At 33.1% G+C, this 22821-nt stretch overlaps 2 protein-coding genes and 1 long non-coding RNA gene across 3 annotated transcripts; 1 reads left to right on the top strand and 2 right to left on the bottom strand.

Moving 5' to 3' along the window:
• Positions 1–4209: 4209 nt before the first annotated feature.
• LOC105333082 (uncharacterized) lies at positions 4210–10806 on the bottom strand. The gene is made up of 3 exons (XM_011435895.4): positions 10505–10806; positions 5550–5687; positions 4210–5082 (listed from the first exon to the last, which is right to left on the bottom strand). Exons 1-3 carry the CDS (start codon positions 10719–10721, stop codon positions 4844–4846), a joined length of 594 nt encoding a protein of 197 aa, XP_011434197.3. The 5' UTR covers positions 10722–10806; the 3' UTR covers positions 4210–4843.
• A 504-nt stretch (positions 10807–11310) lies between these two features.
• LOC136275744 (uncharacterized) lies at positions 11311–16904 on the top strand. Its single transcript, XR_010714242.1, has 2 exons — positions 11311–14992; positions 15057–16904. It is a non-coding gene; the product is annotated as an uncharacterized lncRNA (long non-coding RNA).
• On the bottom strand, positions 14720–20282 carry LOC105333081 (uncharacterized). Its single transcript, XM_011435894.4, has 4 exons — positions 20205–20282; positions 19880–20096; positions 17667–17880; positions 14720–17251 (listed from the first exon to the last, which is right to left on the bottom strand). Exons 2-4 carry the CDS (start codon positions 20084–20086, stop codon positions 16986–16988), a joined length of 687 nt encoding a protein of 228 aa, XP_011434196.2. The 5' UTR covers positions 20087–20096; positions 20205–20282; the 3' UTR covers positions 14720–16985.
• Between the last annotated feature and the right edge of the window lie 2539 nt (positions 20283–22821).

Here is a 22821-nt window from a genome sequence, read left to right as displayed (position 1 = left end):
CATAACGTGAATAGAGGCGTGAAAATTTGGTTTGCTATATAATTATCTATATAGATGTGCCTTAGCCTGACGGAAACGGAAAGTCATAAAGTAAACATTTTGTATAAATTGTTATCATTAAAATATGCATTTATTTAATTAATGCATACAGTGTTTTCTATAACGAAGTTTGATTTACTTCCCTACAGTCTTATACATTGCCTGTACAAGTAGTTTGAAGAAACTATAAGACATGGCAGTATTCATGTCGATAAGCTTGGAGTATTCTGATACATGCACTTTATTTTAATTTACAATGTACATATGTCTTGTAGCATTTTGAAAATGTTTCTTTCAGTTTTTTGTATATCACCATGTTTATGGATAACAATTAAATGACGTTTTTTTTTAATAGAAAACCGTACGATAGTTGATTATGCATATGATTTTATCCGAATATGAATATTTGGAACAAATGTACGAGTATAAACAAGTCTTTTATAATTTTTTTATAAATCATAATAAATAAATAGGAATGGAAATAATATTACACCCTACTTTATAATAAGACTGGTAAAAATCGTAGTGGATGCAGTTTGGTAATGTAACGTTAAAGTTCAAGCAGATGTCGGTAATTTGTGTAATTAAATGATCCCCAAAATAGATCTATGCTAACTATATATACATTTGTAGTTACATTAACACTCCATTACATTACATTACTTTATAATACAGTGAGATGTTTCGCTCCGAGGCAGGTGCGAAACATCGAGGTGAGAAACATCTCAGGGCGAAACAGAATAGGTGCGAACCATCCCGGATTCCAATAATCGATGACGCAAAATGCCTCCCCAAAAACGCCACCTGGCGTTTATTTGTGCGTCCGTTTGTTTCATGTTGTTGTTTGTTCGTTTTACATTTATGTCTGTTGGTTATACTTTTTGTGTTTGATTTGTATTTAGATATCTTTGGTTGATTTTATGTACATTTATTTTGCAAAAAAGACTGTTGGTTTTGCACTTATGGTCATTGATAATATTATTTTAGATTGCTGAATTTAATTTTTCGTTGATTCACAGGGGCTCGTCACGAAGTTTTTTCAACCTTTTATATATACCACCTCTATACTATAAAATACACAAGGGAGGAATCAAAACTCGGAAAAATCGCTACCTTCCGATTTCGGTCGCCTCGTATTAATTCTTCTGGGACGTTAAACCCTGCACTCTAGGTATCATTAGATCGGGAAAGGACCATAGTTTTTAGGAATACCTGCAAAATTTAAACATCGGCAACAATTTTAGAAGTTTTCACGCATTTTCTTCCAGTTTACTCTCCGGTGACACTTTCTTCGATCAGATGTTGCGCACCAAATTTATTCATGCGCTCTCATTGGTTAATTTTGTTGATCAAGATAAATCGTACGTTGACTCGTTTTTTAGAGGGATATTCAAATGGTGAGTGAAGAAGTTCTTATTACGTGGTGAGTATATGTATTAATTTTCATATTTATGTAGAAATATTTTAACCATACATTGGACATTCGGTAGGACGTGACTATGTATTTCTTGCATCAAAGCAAGTTTGAATATCGTTTGAAAATCCCTCTAAAATACAAGTCCGCGTACGAGTTATCTTGAGCAACATTGAATTGACCAATGAGAGCGCAACATCTGATCGAAGAAAGTGTCACCGGAGAGTAAACTGGAAGAAAATGCGTGAAAACTTCTAAAATTGTTGCCGATGTTTAAATTTTGCAGGTATTCCTAAACACTATGGTCCTTTCCCGATCTAATGATACCTAGAGTGCAGGGTTTAACGTCCCAGAAGAATTAATACGAGGCGACCGAAATCGGGAGGTAACGATTTTTCCGAGTTTTGATTCCTCCCTTGTGTATTTTATAGTATAGAGGTGGTATATATAAAAGGTTGAAAAAACTTCGTGACGAGCCCCTGTGGTTGATTTTGTAAAAATATAATTTTTGCCCTACCCGCTGTCCATAGGTAACATTGATACCTGTAAAAAATGAATGTGGGAATGAGAAAGGAGGCCTGTGCCAAAATTATGAAATTTGAGACTCTTGGTCATGAATTCTCGCAGTGTAAGTGCGGTAAGTGCGGAATTAAAATTACATATATCTGTGAAATACACTATTCTTTAAAATTAATGCTCTCGATCTTTTACACATGCACATACATGTATATAATACATGTTCATGGAATAGCCAAAATGGACGCATGGATAGGATAAGGAAACATTTTTCCTCTCTAGATTGTACACAGATCAACGGTTTTGATGCTTGGGTCTGGAGGGGGCTCCATTAATTAAATGGGCATGGTCACAATTTTGGTCAAAAATTACTTTTCCGATTTTAATGGTTACAACGCTTTGGTAAGGCAGTTCTAATAGGCAACCAAAACTTGACTGTCACTCGTTGAGTTATAAGTTACCAGTAGCTCCTGTAACCACTGTAACCAGTCACAGATGCATTGATTTGTAATATTTACATTTTCAGCTGGCTTAGTCTTTGATAACATTCAAATCAATTTTCAACCCTAAAACCCAATAACTTTATAAAACATGAGCGACACAAAATTGGCGTGTCTTATAGCATAACCGAAAAGCGGCATTGGCTGCGCAGCGTAGTAATACATAGCATGTGCTACATAAAAAAAAATAGTGGTTTAAAAATAACATTGTTTTAAAGTGTACAAATTGGAAATAATATAAATATAAGTAATGAGAAATCATTCTTTGAATATAATGAGGTGATAATTTTGGTCGGAGCTTGGTCAAATATATCATAAAGCCCTTCGGGCTTTATTGGATTTGACCCCGCCGCGACCGAAATTATCACCTCATAATAATCAAAGAATGATTCCTCATTCCTTAATTCAATCATAAAAAAATAAACATTGTCACCGTTGTCACCAGTAACTGCTGTCTGAAAAGCCAATAGAAACTTAAACATTTAGAATTGTAACCAATGTTACTGGTTACAAATGGAGTGGGATAAAAGTCAGGACTAATTTCTGGCCATATATGGGTGTATTAATCATAATATACAGAATATAATTTATCAGTTGTGTGCAGTTTTCTGAATAATAAATTTAAAATTAGATTTCCATTTTGAAAAGATGCCAATTTTTATTTAGACTTCAATGCGAAATTCAATATGCAATTAATGGGACATCAATCAAAATTTTGAAAATTCCTTTGGTTGAGAATGTTTTTTTAATAGCATCATCAAAATGATATCCTGTTCAAGAATATCGGACCTTTCAATTGTTAGGTACAAAATGTGGTCGTTATAGATTAAAAACCTTAAAAACTTGTAAATAGGGAATTTGTAATTTTTTAAATGAATAAATAGTACTAGAATTTTATTAACCCCAATATATTTTGACAGTAATTTCTTTGTGACAAACGGTACACTTGTACGAAAGAAAGATACAGTTACATTTATAATTGAAATTCCAAAATTCTGTATGTAATGGAAATTTTTGAAAATGCATTTTAATTTGTCAGAAATTCATTTGGATTTATAATCAATCTATTTATAGGAATAACGTCATTGATTGATTGGTCTATGAATAAGGGCAATACCTTGATACCTTTACATGTAATGGTGAACGGGCAAGTCATTAAAAAAAGCTGTGCACTATTTGAATCATTATGCAAAGCTAACCTATATTTTTAATTTTCCGTGTAATAAGGATATGTCAAATGGAAACATTAAACACATCATGGAAATTGTGTTTGATGGGTGTTTTCGAATATTTTCAAGAATAACTTTTAGCCTAAAAAGTAACAATTGTATGCGGAAATTGATTAAAAATTAAAATCGTATAAATATAAAACACAACAGGACACACTGGCCCCACGTGTACAACGGCCTGACAATTGTTTTTCGTCCTTTTTAGATCTCGCTACAAACAAAATGAAATTGTAATGTATCTCTACATATGATTTTGTTTTTTTTTCGTAATTACTAAAAGTACATGTATCCTGTAAAAAAATATAATACACCTGTTCTGGTAAAATGGCGGCGTGTCTGTACAAATAAAACTGTTTATGTGTACAAGCATTTATTTTGCTAGACACGTAATAATATACCAGTATAAGTATTGGTTTATTCGTTTAAGTTATTACATCTGCATGGTAAACATACACCAATGTTTCGGTATCTGGTATTAAGTTTTATTTTTTTTAGGTAGAAAATACTCAAATTAACAAACTAAGCCTTGGTTTTAATCATTCCAATAAAAATATGTGTGTAAAACTACCTAATACATGATATAAACATATACATGTAAAAGCAAAGAACAAAAGAGCAATACATTTTGACATTAAGAAATATTTGCAGTTATGCAGCCTGAAACAAAGCAAATAGTATATTACATGTATACAGATAAAGCAATGTATCCTTTGCATGTTCTGTCAGGTGAGGCACAGTACCAATCTGAACCCATCTTCTGTCAGTACGCACATATTTGTGTGCATATATTAATCTCGCCGGTGATAATTTCCTCTCTCTCTCTCTCTCTCTCTCTCTCTCTCTCTCAATGAATCATTGAAAAACAAAATTAGTAAGGGGAAGAACATCATCGTAAATTTCAAAATTTCTGCACTTTCTGAGCATTTCCCTGATTTGTTTGATGCACTCCAGTCAATCTGTTCATTAATCAAAATTCAAATTTTACGTTCATATGAATCATTTCTTTTGTCTTTTTTGGATTGGTGCATTAGTAGGCATATATAGGAAGAAACACAGATCATTGACCAGATAGTTTTTAAAGTATTGCACATAGGATTTGTAACCATCAAAGTTATCGAGATTAAAACGCTGATGTTTTAGTATATCTATCTCCTTCTCATTTGAACATCAGAAAAGTCAATATCATCGTCATCCTCAAAGTCCCATTGATTGGCTTTTTTAATAGTTGCTACCGCTGTTACTATGGACGCTGCTATCGTGACGATTCCCGCCAAAATACAAATTATCCAAGGAAATCCCAAACTCTGCAAATCTGGTTTTAGATTGGTGGCCAATTCTTTATGAAGTGCAACAAAGACTATGGATCCACCGAGAATAAACAGACCTATAAATAAAAACATTGAATATATTTTTTAAAGTTGTGTGTAAAACCAGAGACATTAATAACATAAATAGAATGTTATTTATGTGTCTGGTAAAACTGTCTGAACGGAGATCTCGATAAACTTCGTTCACCTATGGTATGATACCAGAGTCAGATATATACATCTGCGTGAAATTAAATCGTATTGCAAGGCATTCATGACAGTTTAACCATGACCTGGGCGGTGGTGACTGAAAGCAGTGAATCTTGATTAGACTAACAGAGCGTAAAGAAACAGAAAGCAAACTCAAACCCTCTTTCATACTGTTCCTTTATACTTAATAAGTAGTAAAAGTTTGAATACTAGTACTGAATATTATTTCATTATTTTTATATATTAGTTTGGTCATTTGAAGAAATATTTATAGCTGCCGTCTGTTTTTCACAGTATCTGAATCAAAGGTACACTACAGTACTCCATTACTTACTTGAGGCTCCCAGAAGGTAAATCGATGCTGATCTGTTGCAGTCATATCGTATGCACATGTACAGAAGGTGGAAAATTAGGGAAAGGAAATTCAGCAAAATTCCGAACGCTCCAAAGGCACGGGATATAAACAGCCACTCTGCAAACAATATATTGTGGAGAGTCAATCATCAGTTCAATTGACAACAATGTTTGGAAATATCGAAGTGTTTAAGGCTACCTCAATCGGCTACAGTTAAAGAAATCTTTAAATGATGATGTTTGATACAGTTTTAAAGAAATAAATGTATGATCTATCACATAAATTTTTGTATAAAATATGACATGTATTTGTATTGTATAATTTTCATTTGAATTTTTTTTTACTTGTATTATATAATGTTCTATTTGTATTACAGGGTGTATATATTTTTTAAATTCGTATTCTATATTTTACATTTGTATTGTATACTTTTCTATTTGTATTATATATTTTTTAATTTGTATTCTATAATTTTCTATTTGCATTATAAATTTTTATTTGTACTCTATATTTTACATTTGTATTGTAAAACAGTGACATAATTATTATCTTCAGTTGTGTCTTTCTGACAGGAGATGATTCTCATTATTTATTTCATAAATATTGAACAGATATAACAATTAAAGATAAAGGAGTTTATAATGCCTAATACCTATTTCTACACACATGCAATATATATATGTATAATTGTTCATTGGATTCTTCTCAACACTGTCATTTATGCAATTAAGAGAATAAAGAAGTTGTCGTTGTCATTGATATAATTATCGCCTGGTCCCTCGAAATAAATCTTCTCCCCATTCTTAAAATAGTAACCGTCTCATTCAACACATAACCATATAATGTTGTGTCAATATGTTTTTTAATGAATATTATCATTTTTTCATTTAAGGTATCTCACTCCTCATGTTTTGATTTCATTGCGCAGATGATCATTATATTTAAAATGAATATGATTTTATTTATTTAATCATCACAGATAGATTATTATTTCATAATTACACAACATTCATAAAGAAAATCCATCTGAATTCAAGAAACAAACAAGTTTTATGGGGAACTATTTTTTCGTGCGGAAGGCTTTTTAGACGAAAATGACAGAAACAAGCAATTTTATGAATTTTCAATATACTTTTCGTTTTATTATACTTTATTCATTATTCACATTTTTAACATTTGATAGGTTTGTAACATATTTTATAGGTTCTGTGTGACATGTACAAAATCAAATCTTGAGAATGTGATAGCCGTTTAGCATATATAGAACATGTCTGAATTTTTTAAGCCAAATTTTGCGAGAATTTTACCTTTGAAGCCCTATATCTAAAATTTGACATCACTGACCCCCATGTTATATTATGTCAAAATGATACTGAATACATATTTAGGCAAACTGAATGAATCTTATAAAATTCTTGATATTCAAAAAGTTTTTATTTCAAATCAAATTGTAACTATTATAGAAATTGTCTATTTTAAGTGCAAAAAGATCACAAAAAAATTTATGCAGCTTTGTACAATTTTTTTCGTAATCCCTCTATTCAGTGTGACCATTGTGCATAATTAAAAACAATATTTGAAGAAATAAGTTTGCTTAATCAAAAATACTGACAACAAATCCTAATCAGGATGAAATTGCATTTTAGGTGCAAAAAGGTCAAATTAAATGGGCCATAACTCAGAGGGATGGATACTGATCCCCCATTATCTTTGTATTTTTTAAGTTTGTTTTGTCTACAGATTTCAATGATATACTTCTCAGGAAAATCTTGATACAAAAACATTGAGGAGTGGGATACCTTAAATTTATGTCATTCTCCGCTAAATGTAGAATCTAAAATGTTAACATGGGTTTATAGTTATGTGGTTAATGTAGATTTGTAAGGACTGGCCGTCCATTTTTGTCTACTTTTTTCCAGTTTGTATTCTTGTCATCTGTAATACATACATGTACATGTAAATTAATTACTCTGCTATAGGACGTACCTCGAAATTAAAATACATGCACTCCATGCACAAGAGTTGTGAACAACTCGTTCATATTAAATTGTAATGACATTCTACCGGAATTTAATACAGTTAAATATTTTTATGTCATCATATGTATTAATTTAATAATAACAAATAGGAGTTCACAAAATATTTATTCCATGATCATTTTTAAGATGCTGTATGCTTAATGTACGTTTTCTTTCACAAAGATGTATTTTTTTTTTTATAAAATTGAACACAAAATAAATGTGTTTACCGAAGCAAGATAAGTTTGAGATCGTTTAAAAAAATATATGAAGAGCTAGAGAGATTGAAGCATTTGATTAGCCAGATTTCCTAGATTCAGCTCGCTGTATTGCAGTATTACGCTGCATGTGTTTTTATGTGTAGAAGCCGACAGTTTGGAGGGTTAACAAACATCATAAAGATTTTTGAAATTCCTTCTCAAGATTAACTGTAAATAGGGTAAAGCGAAATATATTCAGCGTAATTAATGAAAAGTGAGACAGGGCACTCGACATTACACTGACATCACGCGATAATATGTCCTCAAAGTACGGTACTCGGATTGTATATACACATACACAGCATATTTCTTCATCATCACTATAAAAGAAGTATGCATGTTGATGTCTGAAACATACGTTCTGCAGTATATAAAAGCTTTTCTGTATAGCGCGTTATAACAAAAAGGTGCCGCCTTTCTAAAAAATATCTTACTGATCTCGATTTTTGAGTTATCTTTCTGGTATCTTGATCCTTCTCAACATTTCTGAGCCAATACATGTACATTGCGGGCACAAAGAACAATGAAGCAGTTTTCTTATCTCTGCCATGACGTATCTAAAGATAACAACACCCCTTCCCTTCCATAAAACTCTATACTGCGACTCTTTTAAAACAAGTATTTATAAACATGATAAACAAGCAAACAACATCTTAACTAATACACATTGATTTTTTTTTTTACCTACTCAAACCATAAATACAAGATATTGTGTATCAAATACATGCAGTAAGGTGTATTTGATACACCATATTATGATATCTAATAAAGGATCTACACATGCATGAAATATATCATATTAGTATTTCCAATTTTCATTCCATTACGAAACGTATGTAAAAGAAATCAAATACATGTACGTATAAATATAATTAATTTGATGGGATTGGAGACTTTTCAAGGACAACTTTTTTTTACCATGTAAAATTGTGTGGCGTCACGATAACCCTGTTACATGAAATGCTGCAAAACTAACAGGCCACAATTTCCGGCATTACTTGCATACATTGCACTTATAAATTAGTCAGAACGCAACAGTCGTTCAAAGTAGAGGATAGCATTAATTGTCACTAACAATTATATGATGATATAAAGTGAATGTTGTATAGACAGATTTGAAACAACCAATAACGATATAGTTCCACAAACAGTTTTCGTTGAGAACTAATAGTGTATCAGTTTGTAAGAGGACTATCAAATCACAAAACACTTGTGCCAGTTTTTCACAAGATCGTTTAATAGCTTGTTCATGTCATGACCATATAGAACCATTTTAACAAGAGTTTGGACTTTTGGTAGTTGAGTCAAACGGCAATGTGATGTAGGCTTGTCTATTTCATTGTAGGCCACTCAGCCATGACTCTTTGAAATCAACACGATTTGTCTGGGTTTTGAGCGAAGACTACGCAATTGGTGTATATTTCGCTTGAAACCAGCGTCATTTAAATTGTTTTGACGCAAGAAATAGATCGTTAGATCCTACTGAAAGTCCAAGGTCTTGTTAAAATGGTTCTAAAACCAATATTCATGTCTTTAAAATTGGAGTGGTAAAGGAAATTTTGCTGTTTTTGTAATGTAATCATACGTCTATTGAAATGAAAATTATATATAAATAAGCAAACCCCTCTGGCGCCTCAATTTGGCTTTATGAGTTATATAGTACAAAATCGAAACGTAGTGTTATCACAGGCAAAAACACAGGAAAAATGTAAATATACTGATTTGAGTTGGTATATACGTCATTTAGTGTTTTTAACTCACATACTAGTACACCATCGGAAAACAGAGACTGCAAATTAACCGCCGTAAACAGATACATATGAATCGAAAAAATTACTTGAACGTGATAGACACATAATATAAGTATGTTTATGATGCAACGTGTTTTAAGTATACCAGTAGCAGTATACATTGTATTCATATATGTAAAAGATATACTTCATAAACCCAATGATTCGCGTGAATATTTAGCATATACACTGTACATGAACAGAACATCATAAAATAAACTTTGGCAAGTATGTACATGTAAGATGACAATGATATATATGTATAAATATAACTGCACGCGCCTGTTTATGCGTGTATGTAATTGTATACTTTGTTCTCTCTTCGTGCTGAAGTTTTACTAAGTGTTTGATTACCTGTAGTACAAAAATTTCCTTGTCTCGCTTAAGAACAATTGTAGGTTGTATACTATCGTGTTTAATAGGATTGCCTTTAAGTCTCGATTATTATCAACCAGTCGCAAATATATACAAGGAAGAAAGTCATTAGTGATCATGTTATTTCAAATCAACAAGGGGGGTTATAACGGTACATTACATATTGTTGGAAGTAAAACGTGAATGATTGATACCTCCACCCCTTGTTTCATAGATCCTCAGACGCATAGACTGAGTCAGGCTCCCAATTGTGACTGACATATTGACACTGACTCATGCAGTGTTCGATAATGAGGAAACTACCCTTTTTCGATAAGGGTCAACGGAGATACACGCCCGAAAAAACAGAGATCAATATCAGGATGGAAAGCTTTGATATGAAAAATAAAAACAGTTGCCAGCACCATCCTCTTATATGATCAAAATAAAGAATAATTAATACCACCACTGTACGACATATTGTTTAGCCCATCATAAACCGGATAACTCACCCCTTCCGCCTTCAATCTCAATCACTGTTTTGATATTTTCAGCTCCATTTTCGTTCTCCGACGAACCCAGCATCGACACCACCACCGTATGCTTGGCCGCGGTGTCTTCATAGGACCACCACGTGGGCAAGAAATAGCCCAACACTTGAAGACTAAAGGCAAAAACAACAACAGCAAGCGCGACGTAGTCCCACAGTTTCAGTCGCTTTCTTTCCATGTTTGTACGGCCTTACAGTCATCAGGAAACGACATCGTATGCGGATGTTAAAATAAGAAACGCCGGAAGTCGCGCGGGATTTGGAATGCAGCATTTAGACGACTATGAAGCGGGCACTTTCTGAGCGCTTCGTGGAAGATATCGATAAAATTGCCGATTGGGGCTCCGGGTAATAGATGTGTCAGCATTTTGTTATGTTATACAGAGCGTTATAGAGATTCCAAAACTGTAAGTTCTATGGTAGTGTCTAAAGCTGACAAGAGAACTTTTCCTCGTGTGTAAATGTAATCAGATAATTGTAATAAGTGATAATTTAAGTGGCTCTTAATTGTACACACGTGACATTTATGAATATGCATTTCTGTGGCTACGGAGGCAATTTTAAGTATTGGTCATAGGCGTCGATCGGAACTGGGGGACCCCCAACCCCACTTTTTTTTTTGCAAAGTTAGACCTAACCATAAGGCATATATAGCCCCCCCCCCCCCAAAAAAAAAAAAACAGATTAGGATTTTCATGTTTTTGGGAAATAGGGTTTTTTTTGCTTGTCAAGATTTATGAGGATTAGTCTACCCCCCCCCCCCCCACTTTCAATTTGCTTCCGACGCCACTGTTGTACGGGTGATGGGGTGGTCCAATACCCCTCCCCCGGCAATTTTCGTAAAGGGAGCAAAGGGAAGAAAGCTGATGACCTCGGCACACCTCTCATTCAACTTAGAGAAGTGGGTAACTATACCTGTCTGTTTCTGTACAGAACACCTCCAATGACCGTTAGACATACATACATGCACCTATCGTCCGTGCACGCATCAAGCTGAGAAAAACAATATTTGTCCTGAAAGATGTATCGACAAATAAATAAACGAGAAAGAAGATTGTCCAGCATTGACTTTGTTCTTCTAGTGAATTTAAATAAATAAAGAATAAAATTGTGACTTACATGTAAAATTCAAGAAGCATGATTAATAATAAATATAAATTGATAATAAAAACCACGCTGGTATGTACACGAATCAATTCAAAATGATATTACTGATAACCTAGTGAGGAAGAGAAACAAATAATTTGAATTCTCTTCCTTGCACCAAAAAATGCTATATATGCCATTGAAAATGATATAGCTAGAATATATTTAATTATTTTGATATTTTCATTATTTTGCTTTTCCACAAAAGATAACAGGCTGTTGTTAGATAATTCCGTAATGTGATACACTGCGATCTTTTAAATTGTAATCACATGCAGATAAATATGTATCGCAACATTTTCAGTAGAAATTAAAATGATCTTATTTTAGGAATGCACAATGTAAATAATAACTTTGAAAAGGTCTTTTAATTAAATTACATTCATATGGATCAAATACATATATATCTAGAACAACATGATTTATACACTAAAACATTGAAATTGTCTTGAACCATGCATGATCTGAAAATTCTCAGCGACTGGTCTGACAAGTGTTTTTTGAAGTTAAATCAGTCTAAAAGCTGGTTTTTTTTTTTTTGGGGGGGGGGGGGGTTTGCAAAGAAACATGTAGAAGAATTTCCAAGGTTATTTTTTCACGGATATCAACTGGACTATGTTTTAACCCATAGACATCTTGCATGGTTTACTTTTTCTTATGATTTTAGTTGGTCTAATATATCAATAATGTTGTAAACAGTGCATACAAACAAGTAGGACTTAAAAAACCCTAACGTTTACTCTAGGTAGAACTAATTTATCAAAAATATATATCACATTTATTAGATTAGTTCTTAAATATGCTTCTGTAATATGGGACGGTTGTAATATGTTTGATATGGAGAGATTGGAAAAAGTTCAATTATGTGCTGCAAGGATTGTTACTGGTTGACCTATTTTAGCATCTACAAATAAATTCAATTATTGTCATCACCGAATGTAACAGAATAGTGTAATTTAGGTAGAATAGTTAAGAATGCTTTTGTCAACAGAAAACCTCATGTGTAATCTTGCTTTCTTTTCAACTGACCTGTTAATATTAATATGTATCAATTGTCTTGTATGTCTATGAGCTGACAAGTTGTTGACTCATAAACAATACAATACTCGTTAGCACTATTGCAATCCTTATACGTGTTAAATTTATATTTTAATTTAAAAATCACGCGCTTAAACATTTTGACTGAAGTTCCACGTTCCAAGAAAGCTATCGCAATACGATATTATTATATTTTCATTTGTCAACGAACTGCAATAGAGGGGAATATTGGTATTAATACGGGGTCCTATAATGACACTGACGTCTCAGCAGTTGTAAACTGTCTGGATAGCATCATCCTATCAAACGTACCACTCCATATGTCATCTTAATAATGCAAGGCTAGAGGACATGAAAGTAGATGTATTTCAATGGTAGGAGATGCGCTGGTTGTAAGTTAAGGAGACATCGAGGCACGGTGCTTGAAGAAGATCATATCAAAATAAAGGAAATCATGCCTTCTCATGCCAAATGTAAACAAACAACTAAAGTGCAATTATGTGAAATAAAAAAAAAATCAAGTGTTAAATGAAGTATTCTTTTGAGTGGCATCTACGAATTTGATTTTTTTAAAGTTAACCCATTTTCATCTGCAATCAGAACTTGTCATTGTTGTTTTAACATCCATTCAATAGATTCTTTTACAATATGGCAGTCTCAGATAGGCTTTACAGATGATCCCTTTAATTTTTGTTGGTTTAATGCATCAAAATTGAAAATTAATTTCATGGAAATGATGCATTTTCCCCTGCGTACATCGAGAACGTGGGTAAATTTTTAAAACGAGCTCTCTCATCACCCCAAGATTGCAGAATAACAACTCGCTGTACTGTACAGGCACGTAGTGAAGGGGGAGGCAGGGCCGCATGTTATAAATGAAAGTGAAAATAAGGAAATCAACAGTTAAATTGAAGCTAAAGGAATACTACGCATCTCTCCCCCATCCCCACAGATTAGAATTAGGATTTTTTGGAATTTTATTTTTGCTTGTCAAGATTTTTTGGATGCCTCATCCCACACCCCCGAAAACTTTCAAAAACGATGCTACGTGCCTGCTGTATAGAGGCGGTTTTCAGCACGGTTGATATCTAACTCAATTCATTACAGAAACATCATGCGAAGTCTCACGTGCACATTGCTTAGATGAGTGCTTGATATTCACAGATTTTTTGTATCTCTTTAGTACCACTACGAACAAATAAAAATCATACCAGATCATACCAAGGTCTGAATCCGTATCCAATTATTTAAAAATATACCGGTATCTCATTCGGCAGTTAAGCAATCTTTTCATCTGTCCGAGATGCTTTGACATCGGAATATGTTTAAATGTATTCAATATATAGCTTTAAAATTTCAATATTACCCAAATATTTTTTTCCAATTCTACCTGTCCCGGGCCGAGTACCTGACTTATTTTACACTTCGCGAGAATTTTTTCTAACAAGACCGTAAAATTAAGTATTTATTCGCAGAACAATCCATTCAATAAAGTCATGAATAAACTGTAATCCCTTGAATGCTGAAATGGGGAAGAACGCTTTTCCTTATATTTAGGTAGGGAAAACGTACGCCGTTCTTCGGCATGAACATCCGTACGAAATACGACAAAATTCGTAAGGGTAAACAGGTCAGCAAGAACGGATCTGGTGGGAGTGCACTGGTTGGCCAAACAAGTATCCTGGTTTCAGTAAAATTGTTCGATCATTTCAATGCAAAATTACTTGACAATGTCAGATTATCCCCTTTCCTATAACCCCCACCAACCTTCAGATGTTATTGAGGCGTCTACAGTCTTGTAAAATTTAGTATACACCTACAGACTTTGTGAAGGACGAGTTTTTCCACAGCTTACACGTACATATTCTATAACTATGACCTATAGCTCCATCTAAATGGTTTTATCGGTAGAAAAGGTAAATTGCATAAACACACATAGAAGTTAGCTGATAACAACTGAAAAAAAATAGACTGGATACATGTACTCGCATAAGACAGTATTTTAAACTTTTTATTGAACAATAAAATTCAACAGCTAGAAACAACACACAATTTTAAAATGAATGTAAAAAATAGCGCGACATATGCAAATATTCGTCACTACAAATGGTTGTTCACTGCATTGCTACTTGCATGCAGTATAAAAAAATTAATAAAACCTGAACTCGTCTAGCCAGCGAGAACAAATAGAAACTCCTTTGAAGTGTCATTTTGTAAATTTTGAATTTACCGAGTGGCAGTAAATACAAAATTTACAACATGACAAGTTGTCATGTTGTAAATTTTGTATTTACTGCCACCCGTTAAATTCAAAATTTACAACATGGCAGAAGATTTAAACAAAGCTTTCAACCGAGAGAAAAAATTTGACACAGTAAATGCAAACCATTTTGGAAAGAAACAATTTAAAGTGAAAACTTTTATATAATTCAGATACATGAACAAGCATTGGAAAAGGTAAATACAGAAAATTATGCCATATTTGTTTGAAGAAAAGTAATAATTAATAGATTACACAACCGCAATATCTGAATAAAACCGGTTCTTGTAAAACAACCATCAGATGTACACAAATGAAACTAAAAAAAACCCCAAAAACAACAAGCTAAAGGTTTTAGACCGTGATAACGAGGAAAATGAAATGTATAGAAAATAAAATGTATATACATGCATAACATCAGTACAAGGCACCAACAAAAAGCAAAGCCAAACTAAAATCTAGGTTATCTCGGAGATCATTTAAAGTCCAAATTAAAGCTAAAGCACATAAACGCATAAGGTTAAGCTTGCTCCATTATGCAGAACACACAAGTTCAAGACACTACCATTACAAAATATTGCAACATAAAAGTTATAGAATATGAACACACTTTGGTACAACAATAATGATTTCAGCAGACATTTGCTTAAGTCACTGACTAGATTAACCAGCACATACAATGTAGTAGTAGGTATTGACTGCATGACTTAAGTAGGCACCATGTCATAAAAATTATCATAAAAGGTTTTTTTAAATAATTGTAGTTTCTTCGACAATCATGTTTGACATACAGTTTCACAGTGAACAAATTGACAACTTATACTAGCAGTAATAATCAACTACTTGTGTTGTAGAGTAGGATTTTTCCATAATCCGTTTTCCCTTTAAGACTCAATATCAAGGGCAAATGAGACTTAATTAAATTGCTAGTTATCTTCTTCATTTAGCCTAAAAAAAAAGCTGTAAAAATTGGGGTCATTATCAGTTATGCTGGGACTCTTTTGGATGAAAGTCAACTTGGTATGAAGTCATTTGATTTGATCAAAGCTTACTTCTTTATGGGTCTATCAGCATCAAAAATATTTTTTTAAAAATTGCAAAAGGATTAGTTTAATTAGTTTGGTGTGATATTTTCCTCCAATGGAAATTTTAAACATTTATTTTCTTTAAAAATTAGTTGTCGTTTTTTAACTCTTACTCTAGCATAATTTTACCAGGGGGCTCTTCAACTCTTGAGCCAATTTATCTCTATCGCCAGTTTTCCATAGATAATTATTTTGAAGGGGAAATCCAACACCACACCAACAGTATGTAATTAAATTACACGTCAAATACCTCTTGAAATGATAGTAGTGTAACATTACTTGGTTGAAAAAAACCAGCACTATTTGGATTTGAAATCATTAGACTTGCACATCATGTACATAAGTACATGTACATGTTCTCACCATAATTGATTACTGGGTAATCATTTTTCACTTCCTGGAATTTTAGCCATATAAAGCACTGTACAAAAATAATTTTACCATAAATAACATGGATATGTACATGAACATATACATGTACCATAATTTTACCTTTTCACATTTTTATGCATAATTCTAACAGGTCATACAACTCTAATTTTACAGGCTTAAATCATTTGAGATCATGGATATAGCAAAGTACACTTTAAAAAGATTATTGATACTATTAAACAGTACCTGGTATTAGTATATCGTCAGAAGTTGTTACATTAGCACTCATGTTTTGGCGTCTTATTTAACATTTGCAAAGACAAGTCAACATAAAACCTTAGTGTTTTTCAGTGTTTTTTAAAGTCATAAATCTAACTTTAAAAATGAAAATCATGAATTGTAAGTGATGCTAAATTTGTACCAAATCTGTTTACTGAGGTGAAAAAGTGATGAAAGGGAAATAACCTTTCTTACTTGATTTAATAAAGTATTTATAAAATTGATTTCTAAAAAAAAAAACTATTGACAAAAGAACAATACTTTCAGCTATCTTCTGGAATTGTATGGAGGGGGATTCTTAGAGAACGCGATCCTCCTGAGTCCTCAGATTCAAACACATCATCCACATATTCGTTCATGAGACGTCGCTGCGGGCGATAAATCCGCCGACTGCGATAAAAACGAGAGCGTCTAGAAGAGCGCCTTTGAGGACTGTGGGGAGGGGATCCTGGGAGATTTTCTGTGAGTGGGGGGTGGTTGACGAGATCTGGGAGGCGACTAATTACCACATACTCTCCCTCTCCCTCCACTGAAAATAAAGATAAGCACACATCATCAGACATAATAGATATAAACATTATACAGTTGGGTCTTTGACACTGTTAATATATCATTTCTTTTTGTTTACACACTGGTGTTAAAAATGAAAATAACGCTTGAAAACCACAATAAAAATAATGCTAGAAAAACACAAGATACAGTAAAACTTGTCTAATATATGGTGGAGGTTTCCCAGAATTAGGCAACATCTGGTTTGGAGGACATTGCTGCAAATTGATTTTTTAATTGACCTCCATGATAGAAAAATGACAAAAAACTGAATAATTTTGTCGGATTAGACAACATGCTGGAATATACAACATCTGAATTCAACAAGTTTTACTGTTCTAATGACTTGAAAAGAAACACACCCTTGCTTATATAGATTTAAACTTTGACCATACCATAGTATCTGTTCATAGCTGCCTTTCTCTTCCTGATGCAATGCCAAGACACAAGGAGACTGACCACCACGGTCACCACCAGGACACAGAGTACACCAATCAGGGCATAGGCCAGCAATCGCCATGTGTCATTGGAAGCTTCTACTGACAAATAATCTCTCTTGTGAAATGGCTGTCGAGGTGTGACAACTGGAGATGAATCCACTAAAAAGCTCTGCAAAAAGCAATATTTTATCTGTATATTACATGTATCAATATATAAGACTATAATTAAAATCTTAGTCAATTAAATAAATGAGGAAAATAAAATGCAAGAAAAGTAAACTTATTCTTTATAAAAATGCTTTCATTCAACCACATTTCATTATACCAGTGATTATCAGGGCTCTCGCACCATTTTTGAAACTTGGGACTTTTGCTATTGAATTTGGAAAAATTAGATATGTCAAGTAGAACACTGGTACATACATGTAATAATCTAATTATATCTACTGTAATTATCTAAATTATGCCAAACTGTCTCATTTTTAAAAGGTTCATCTTTCTCCTTCTTTTAATATTTCTTACATTTTTCATTTGTCTTTAAGGACTTAGGACTTTATTCCATAGGGGTTCCATGGGAGTTGTTTAAAGTCCTTGAGAAAAATTTCATTTATAGCTTATGGAATTTAGAAATTTCATCAAGGAACTACATTGTAAAGTGTTGCAGTCTTACAGATAGACAAAATGACAGACTGTTGAAGAGACCAAAATTCAAATCCCAGTCTGGTCTGTCATTGTTTCTATCATCCCATATGGTGCTATTGACTATCCCCTGGATCTGACAGGTGAACTCCTGCCAGAGTAAAGAACCTGGTTTGTGTGACCCTCAAGGGAATAAATCATAAGGGAAAGAATGAGATGGTCTGACCATTTAAATGTTGATACCAGATAGCTTAGTTGGTAAAGAACATAACTAGAGATTCAATTAAGGGGCCTGGATTCGAATTCCGAGATTATGCTGTCATTATTTCTTTTATCCCGTTATACTGTACATCTATTGATGTAACTGATGAGTACTTTAAGCAACTGTTTAGGAGCTTGTAATATATATTTGACAACCCTGGACAAGTTTAAATATAATAGAAGCTAACTTTGGGCCCGTGAGAGCAAAACTCTACCTATAGTCAAAGTGTGTGTATACCAAAACTATAGAAATTACACTCTATACTTAGGTACTTGAAAAACTTTTCCAAGATGTAAGAAAAAAGAATCACTTCACATACAAATAGTGTTAGGAAGAATAATCTTACTGTGACCAGGCTACGCTCGGGTCACAGTAAAAATTTGTTCCATATACTTGCAATGTAGCAGCTGCAAAGCAGATCTGCTTCTGAGACTAAGCATCTGAAAATTTAGGTGAGATGCAGCTTGATATATTTTTTTATTTGCTGCGAAGCAAGTATGTGGGACGAATTTTATCGTTAAACCGGGTCCGTAGGACATCTGTCATTTTAACGATAGAACATTCTGTCTAAGTGAGTGTGACATCACCAGCAACCATGTTGAATTCTGAATCTTGTATTAACCTCAGGTTTGGCGATAATTGTTTGAGATGTAAAATGAGCAATAACCACACTCACATATAGAACCATTTTATCAAGACCTTGGACTTTCGGTTGGACGTACATGTAGCTACAAAACAAATTAAAAGTGATGTGGTTTCAAGCAAAATATGCACTGATTGCGTAGTCTTAGCTCAACAGCCAGACAAATCTTCTTGATTTCAAAGAGCCATGGTTGAGTGGCCAGCAATGAAATAGACAGGCCTACGTCATATTGCTGTTGAAACAACTACCCAAGTCCAAGCTCTTGTTAAAATGGTTCTACTTGTTTAAAAAATTGATAAAATATGTAATTCTTCTGCAACTGGTCGAATTTCTCTACTTAATTTTTACATGTTCAGATCTTTGTTACTTTTACGGAAATTGTTGGGTGATGTCTGCTAATACGACGATATACTGTATATTGAGCGTGCAACATTTAGCGTTACGAATACATATAGGCTGATCCAACTGAGCATGTTTCCAATTAATGATAAATCTATTCAAAATTGACAGTGAAAATGTAATTGTGTTTATTGGCTTCGCCCTAAAAACGTCACATCATTGAACACAGTGTAGCTCTTAAGATAATTTTGTTTTAAATAACTTAGAAGATAGTACAGTACTTACAAAATTAAGTTTCTTCAACTGCATACAGACTACATCTGATTCTCGGTTACAAGGTATTCTGGTGATTTGTGGAAGCTTACAATGCGAGCAGGCCTGACATTCTTCGGCTGATTTGTTCCAATATTGTTCTGATGTGCAGTTTTTTAAACATACACTAGCCTTGATCAGTACTAGCAAAATAAAGACGTTTAGGCATTGCGGCATCATCGTCCACAGACTGAAACAAAGTAATTTTTAAAAAATATTACATGAACCCAATTTAATTAAAGTAAACAAAACTAATTAAAAAAGACACAAATATGTAAACATAAATGAAATTATTTACCAAAATTATCACTAAATTATTTACACAGGTCTCAAGTCACCATACTTTCCATTTGAAAAACGCAAACCGGATAAGAACAATTCCTTACAATTTTAAAACCAAACCAAAATCCGGTTTAGAAGTCAATGTCCGGAATTGAAAAAGAAATTTTAAATAAATATATACCCATATTATACGGAAATCCAGTTTGATTTAAACTTCTTTACTTCTTCTTACATTCGTCAGGAGGGATTAGGGATGATTATAATCAGACATGTGATTAAACATATTTGGATCTACATGCATAAAATCATATACCTTATCAGATAATAAGCTACATTGCCTACTCGAAGGATATAATACCATTTATTATGAGTAAATTGCTTTAGATAAAATTATTTTTATATCAAAAGTCATATTAATTGAGCTTATTTCCTTATATCGCCTAGCTTATATAATACCCTTATTTCTTTGTCAGTTTCAAAACGGTTTGTTGCCTTTTTGCACACATTTGAAAATCTGATACCTAAAGAAAAAATGTGCAAACCGGAAAATTTGTCAAGGTAAGATTATGACTTTATTGCTATTATCTGTATCATATTTATGCATAGATTGTAAATTAAGTCATGTAGGGGAAATTTAATGTTAATGCTATTTATGCTGTCCTAACTTTTTCGGTGACTTAGTTTATATGATATGACACAATTTGAAAGATAATAATTTTAAATACATTATAATTCAACTTTTAAAACTCCCGATGTTTGCTTATAAGCCACATGGTTGTTTGAGTCAGTAAAGAATACTGTAAACAGCTTCTATTCGCGATGACTTTATTTCACGATTTACTTCCGATAAAAAGGTTCGCGACGAATAATGTTCGCGTCAAAGCGTTATCAAGAGCCGTCTTGTTATAACAACCATACGACAACGATTGGTTAGCGGCGTGAAATATTCGCGACGACGATGCCCTTGCGAACCTCGCGAAAATTTCCTCAGTGTACGCGAATGAAAGTTAGTTTACAGTATACGGGTTCTGTAAACCTCATGAATGTTGCGTGATTTCTATACCAATGCAAAATAATTTAGGAAAATCGGGATTGGTTTAAATAATGAAAGTATGACAAGCTAGTACAGCCTACCAAATCATGTGTTTCTGTCACGAGTACAGATTTTATTTATTTATTTATTTTTGAGGTTCATAAGGTATTTTCTTTAAAAACATTATGGGTTTCTTCATGACGATGTGTTATTATTTCTGTTAGTTCAAATTTGGTTCGTTTATAATATTTTCTAAACTGCATGTGGACAATTTTTACTATCTCTCAGTTGAACCAAAGTTATATTGCCTTCGAAATCTGACAAAAACATTTGAAAAATAAGTTATATAAGTTGACAATTAATGAAATATAAAGTGAAAACAGATCACAATGACAATCGGTTTGAATTATTCACGAATACATACAGATTTGCGGAAGATTTAAGTAGATCACTTAAATGTATTTGCATAATTTTCTTATCCAGCGTTAGCTTACAGTTGTAATTCTTATTCTAGATATGCACAGTATTACAGCATTTAAAGTCCCCCCCCCCCCCTACAAATTATGTAAACACGCATTTTTCAATACTGATTTTATTTCTCTTTTCAGAGAGTATATGAGATGTATATTTTGGAACAAAATCAAACATGTAAATTATACAACAAATATGAAATAATTAAAAAAAACTTGCAAGAATCTATATACATATTTAAACAAGCGTGAACATGTGAGTATTATAATTGAAACGTGAAATGTAACGTGCTAATTAAATTTTATTAGATGGTTACAAGAAAAAAAATTACAACAATAGTAATGAAAATGTATACATAGGCGTCGGAACTTTTTTGCAAAGTTATACCTAACCATTAGAAACATAGCATGATAAAGGGTTCAGCCCCCCCCCCCCACTTTTTCTCGCAGGAAAGATTATTGTTCCTAAATCTACCTTGAAAGATTGAGAAGTTGGATTCAGAAGCATACTAGCCCCCCCCCCCCCCCCGAATTAGGAATATCATGATTTTGAAAAAAAGTATAGGTATACTCCCCCCCCCCCCCCACGGATTAGGATTTCCATGACTTTGGGAATTACTTTTTTCTCAATATTTCTGAGGATTAGTCTAGCCCCCCCCCCCCCCACTTTCAATTTGCTTCCGACGCCAGTGGTATATAAATGCACAGGACTACTTTGTATTATCGACTTTTTTGGTAAATTGCAAACACTTTAATGATATATTTTCCACATAAACGTATAAGTCAAATATTGAATAACAAGCAAGATTTGAAATTTTTCATGTTACAAACAAGCAAGATACAGAGTTTGAAATTCTTTATGTTACAAACAAAGCTCGTGTATTGTGTATTGTTATTGTTTACATATGTGTTATATTGATATTCAAAATGCACAAGTAAATAATTTTAAACATAAAAATAATTTTTTTTAAATCTCAAATCGTATCTAGGTCCCTTTAATGTGGCGGCATACTTCTGCCCCTTGTGTGCAAGTTTTTTTTCTATCAATCATGTCGACATAAAAAATAAATATGTTAACATGCAAGATAGTTATATATGTCCACATGCAACATAACTACATGTATATGTTC

The sequence above is a fragment of the Magallana gigas genome, chromosome 5, assembly GCF_963853765.1.
Source record: "Magallana gigas chromosome 5, xbMagGiga1.1, whole genome shotgun sequence".
Lineage (NCBI taxonomy): Eukaryota > Metazoa > Mollusca > Bivalvia > Ostreida > Ostreidae > Magallana > Magallana gigas.
The sequence above is the reverse complement of the archived record's forward strand: the minus strand, read 5'-3'. Positions and strand labels throughout refer to the sequence as shown.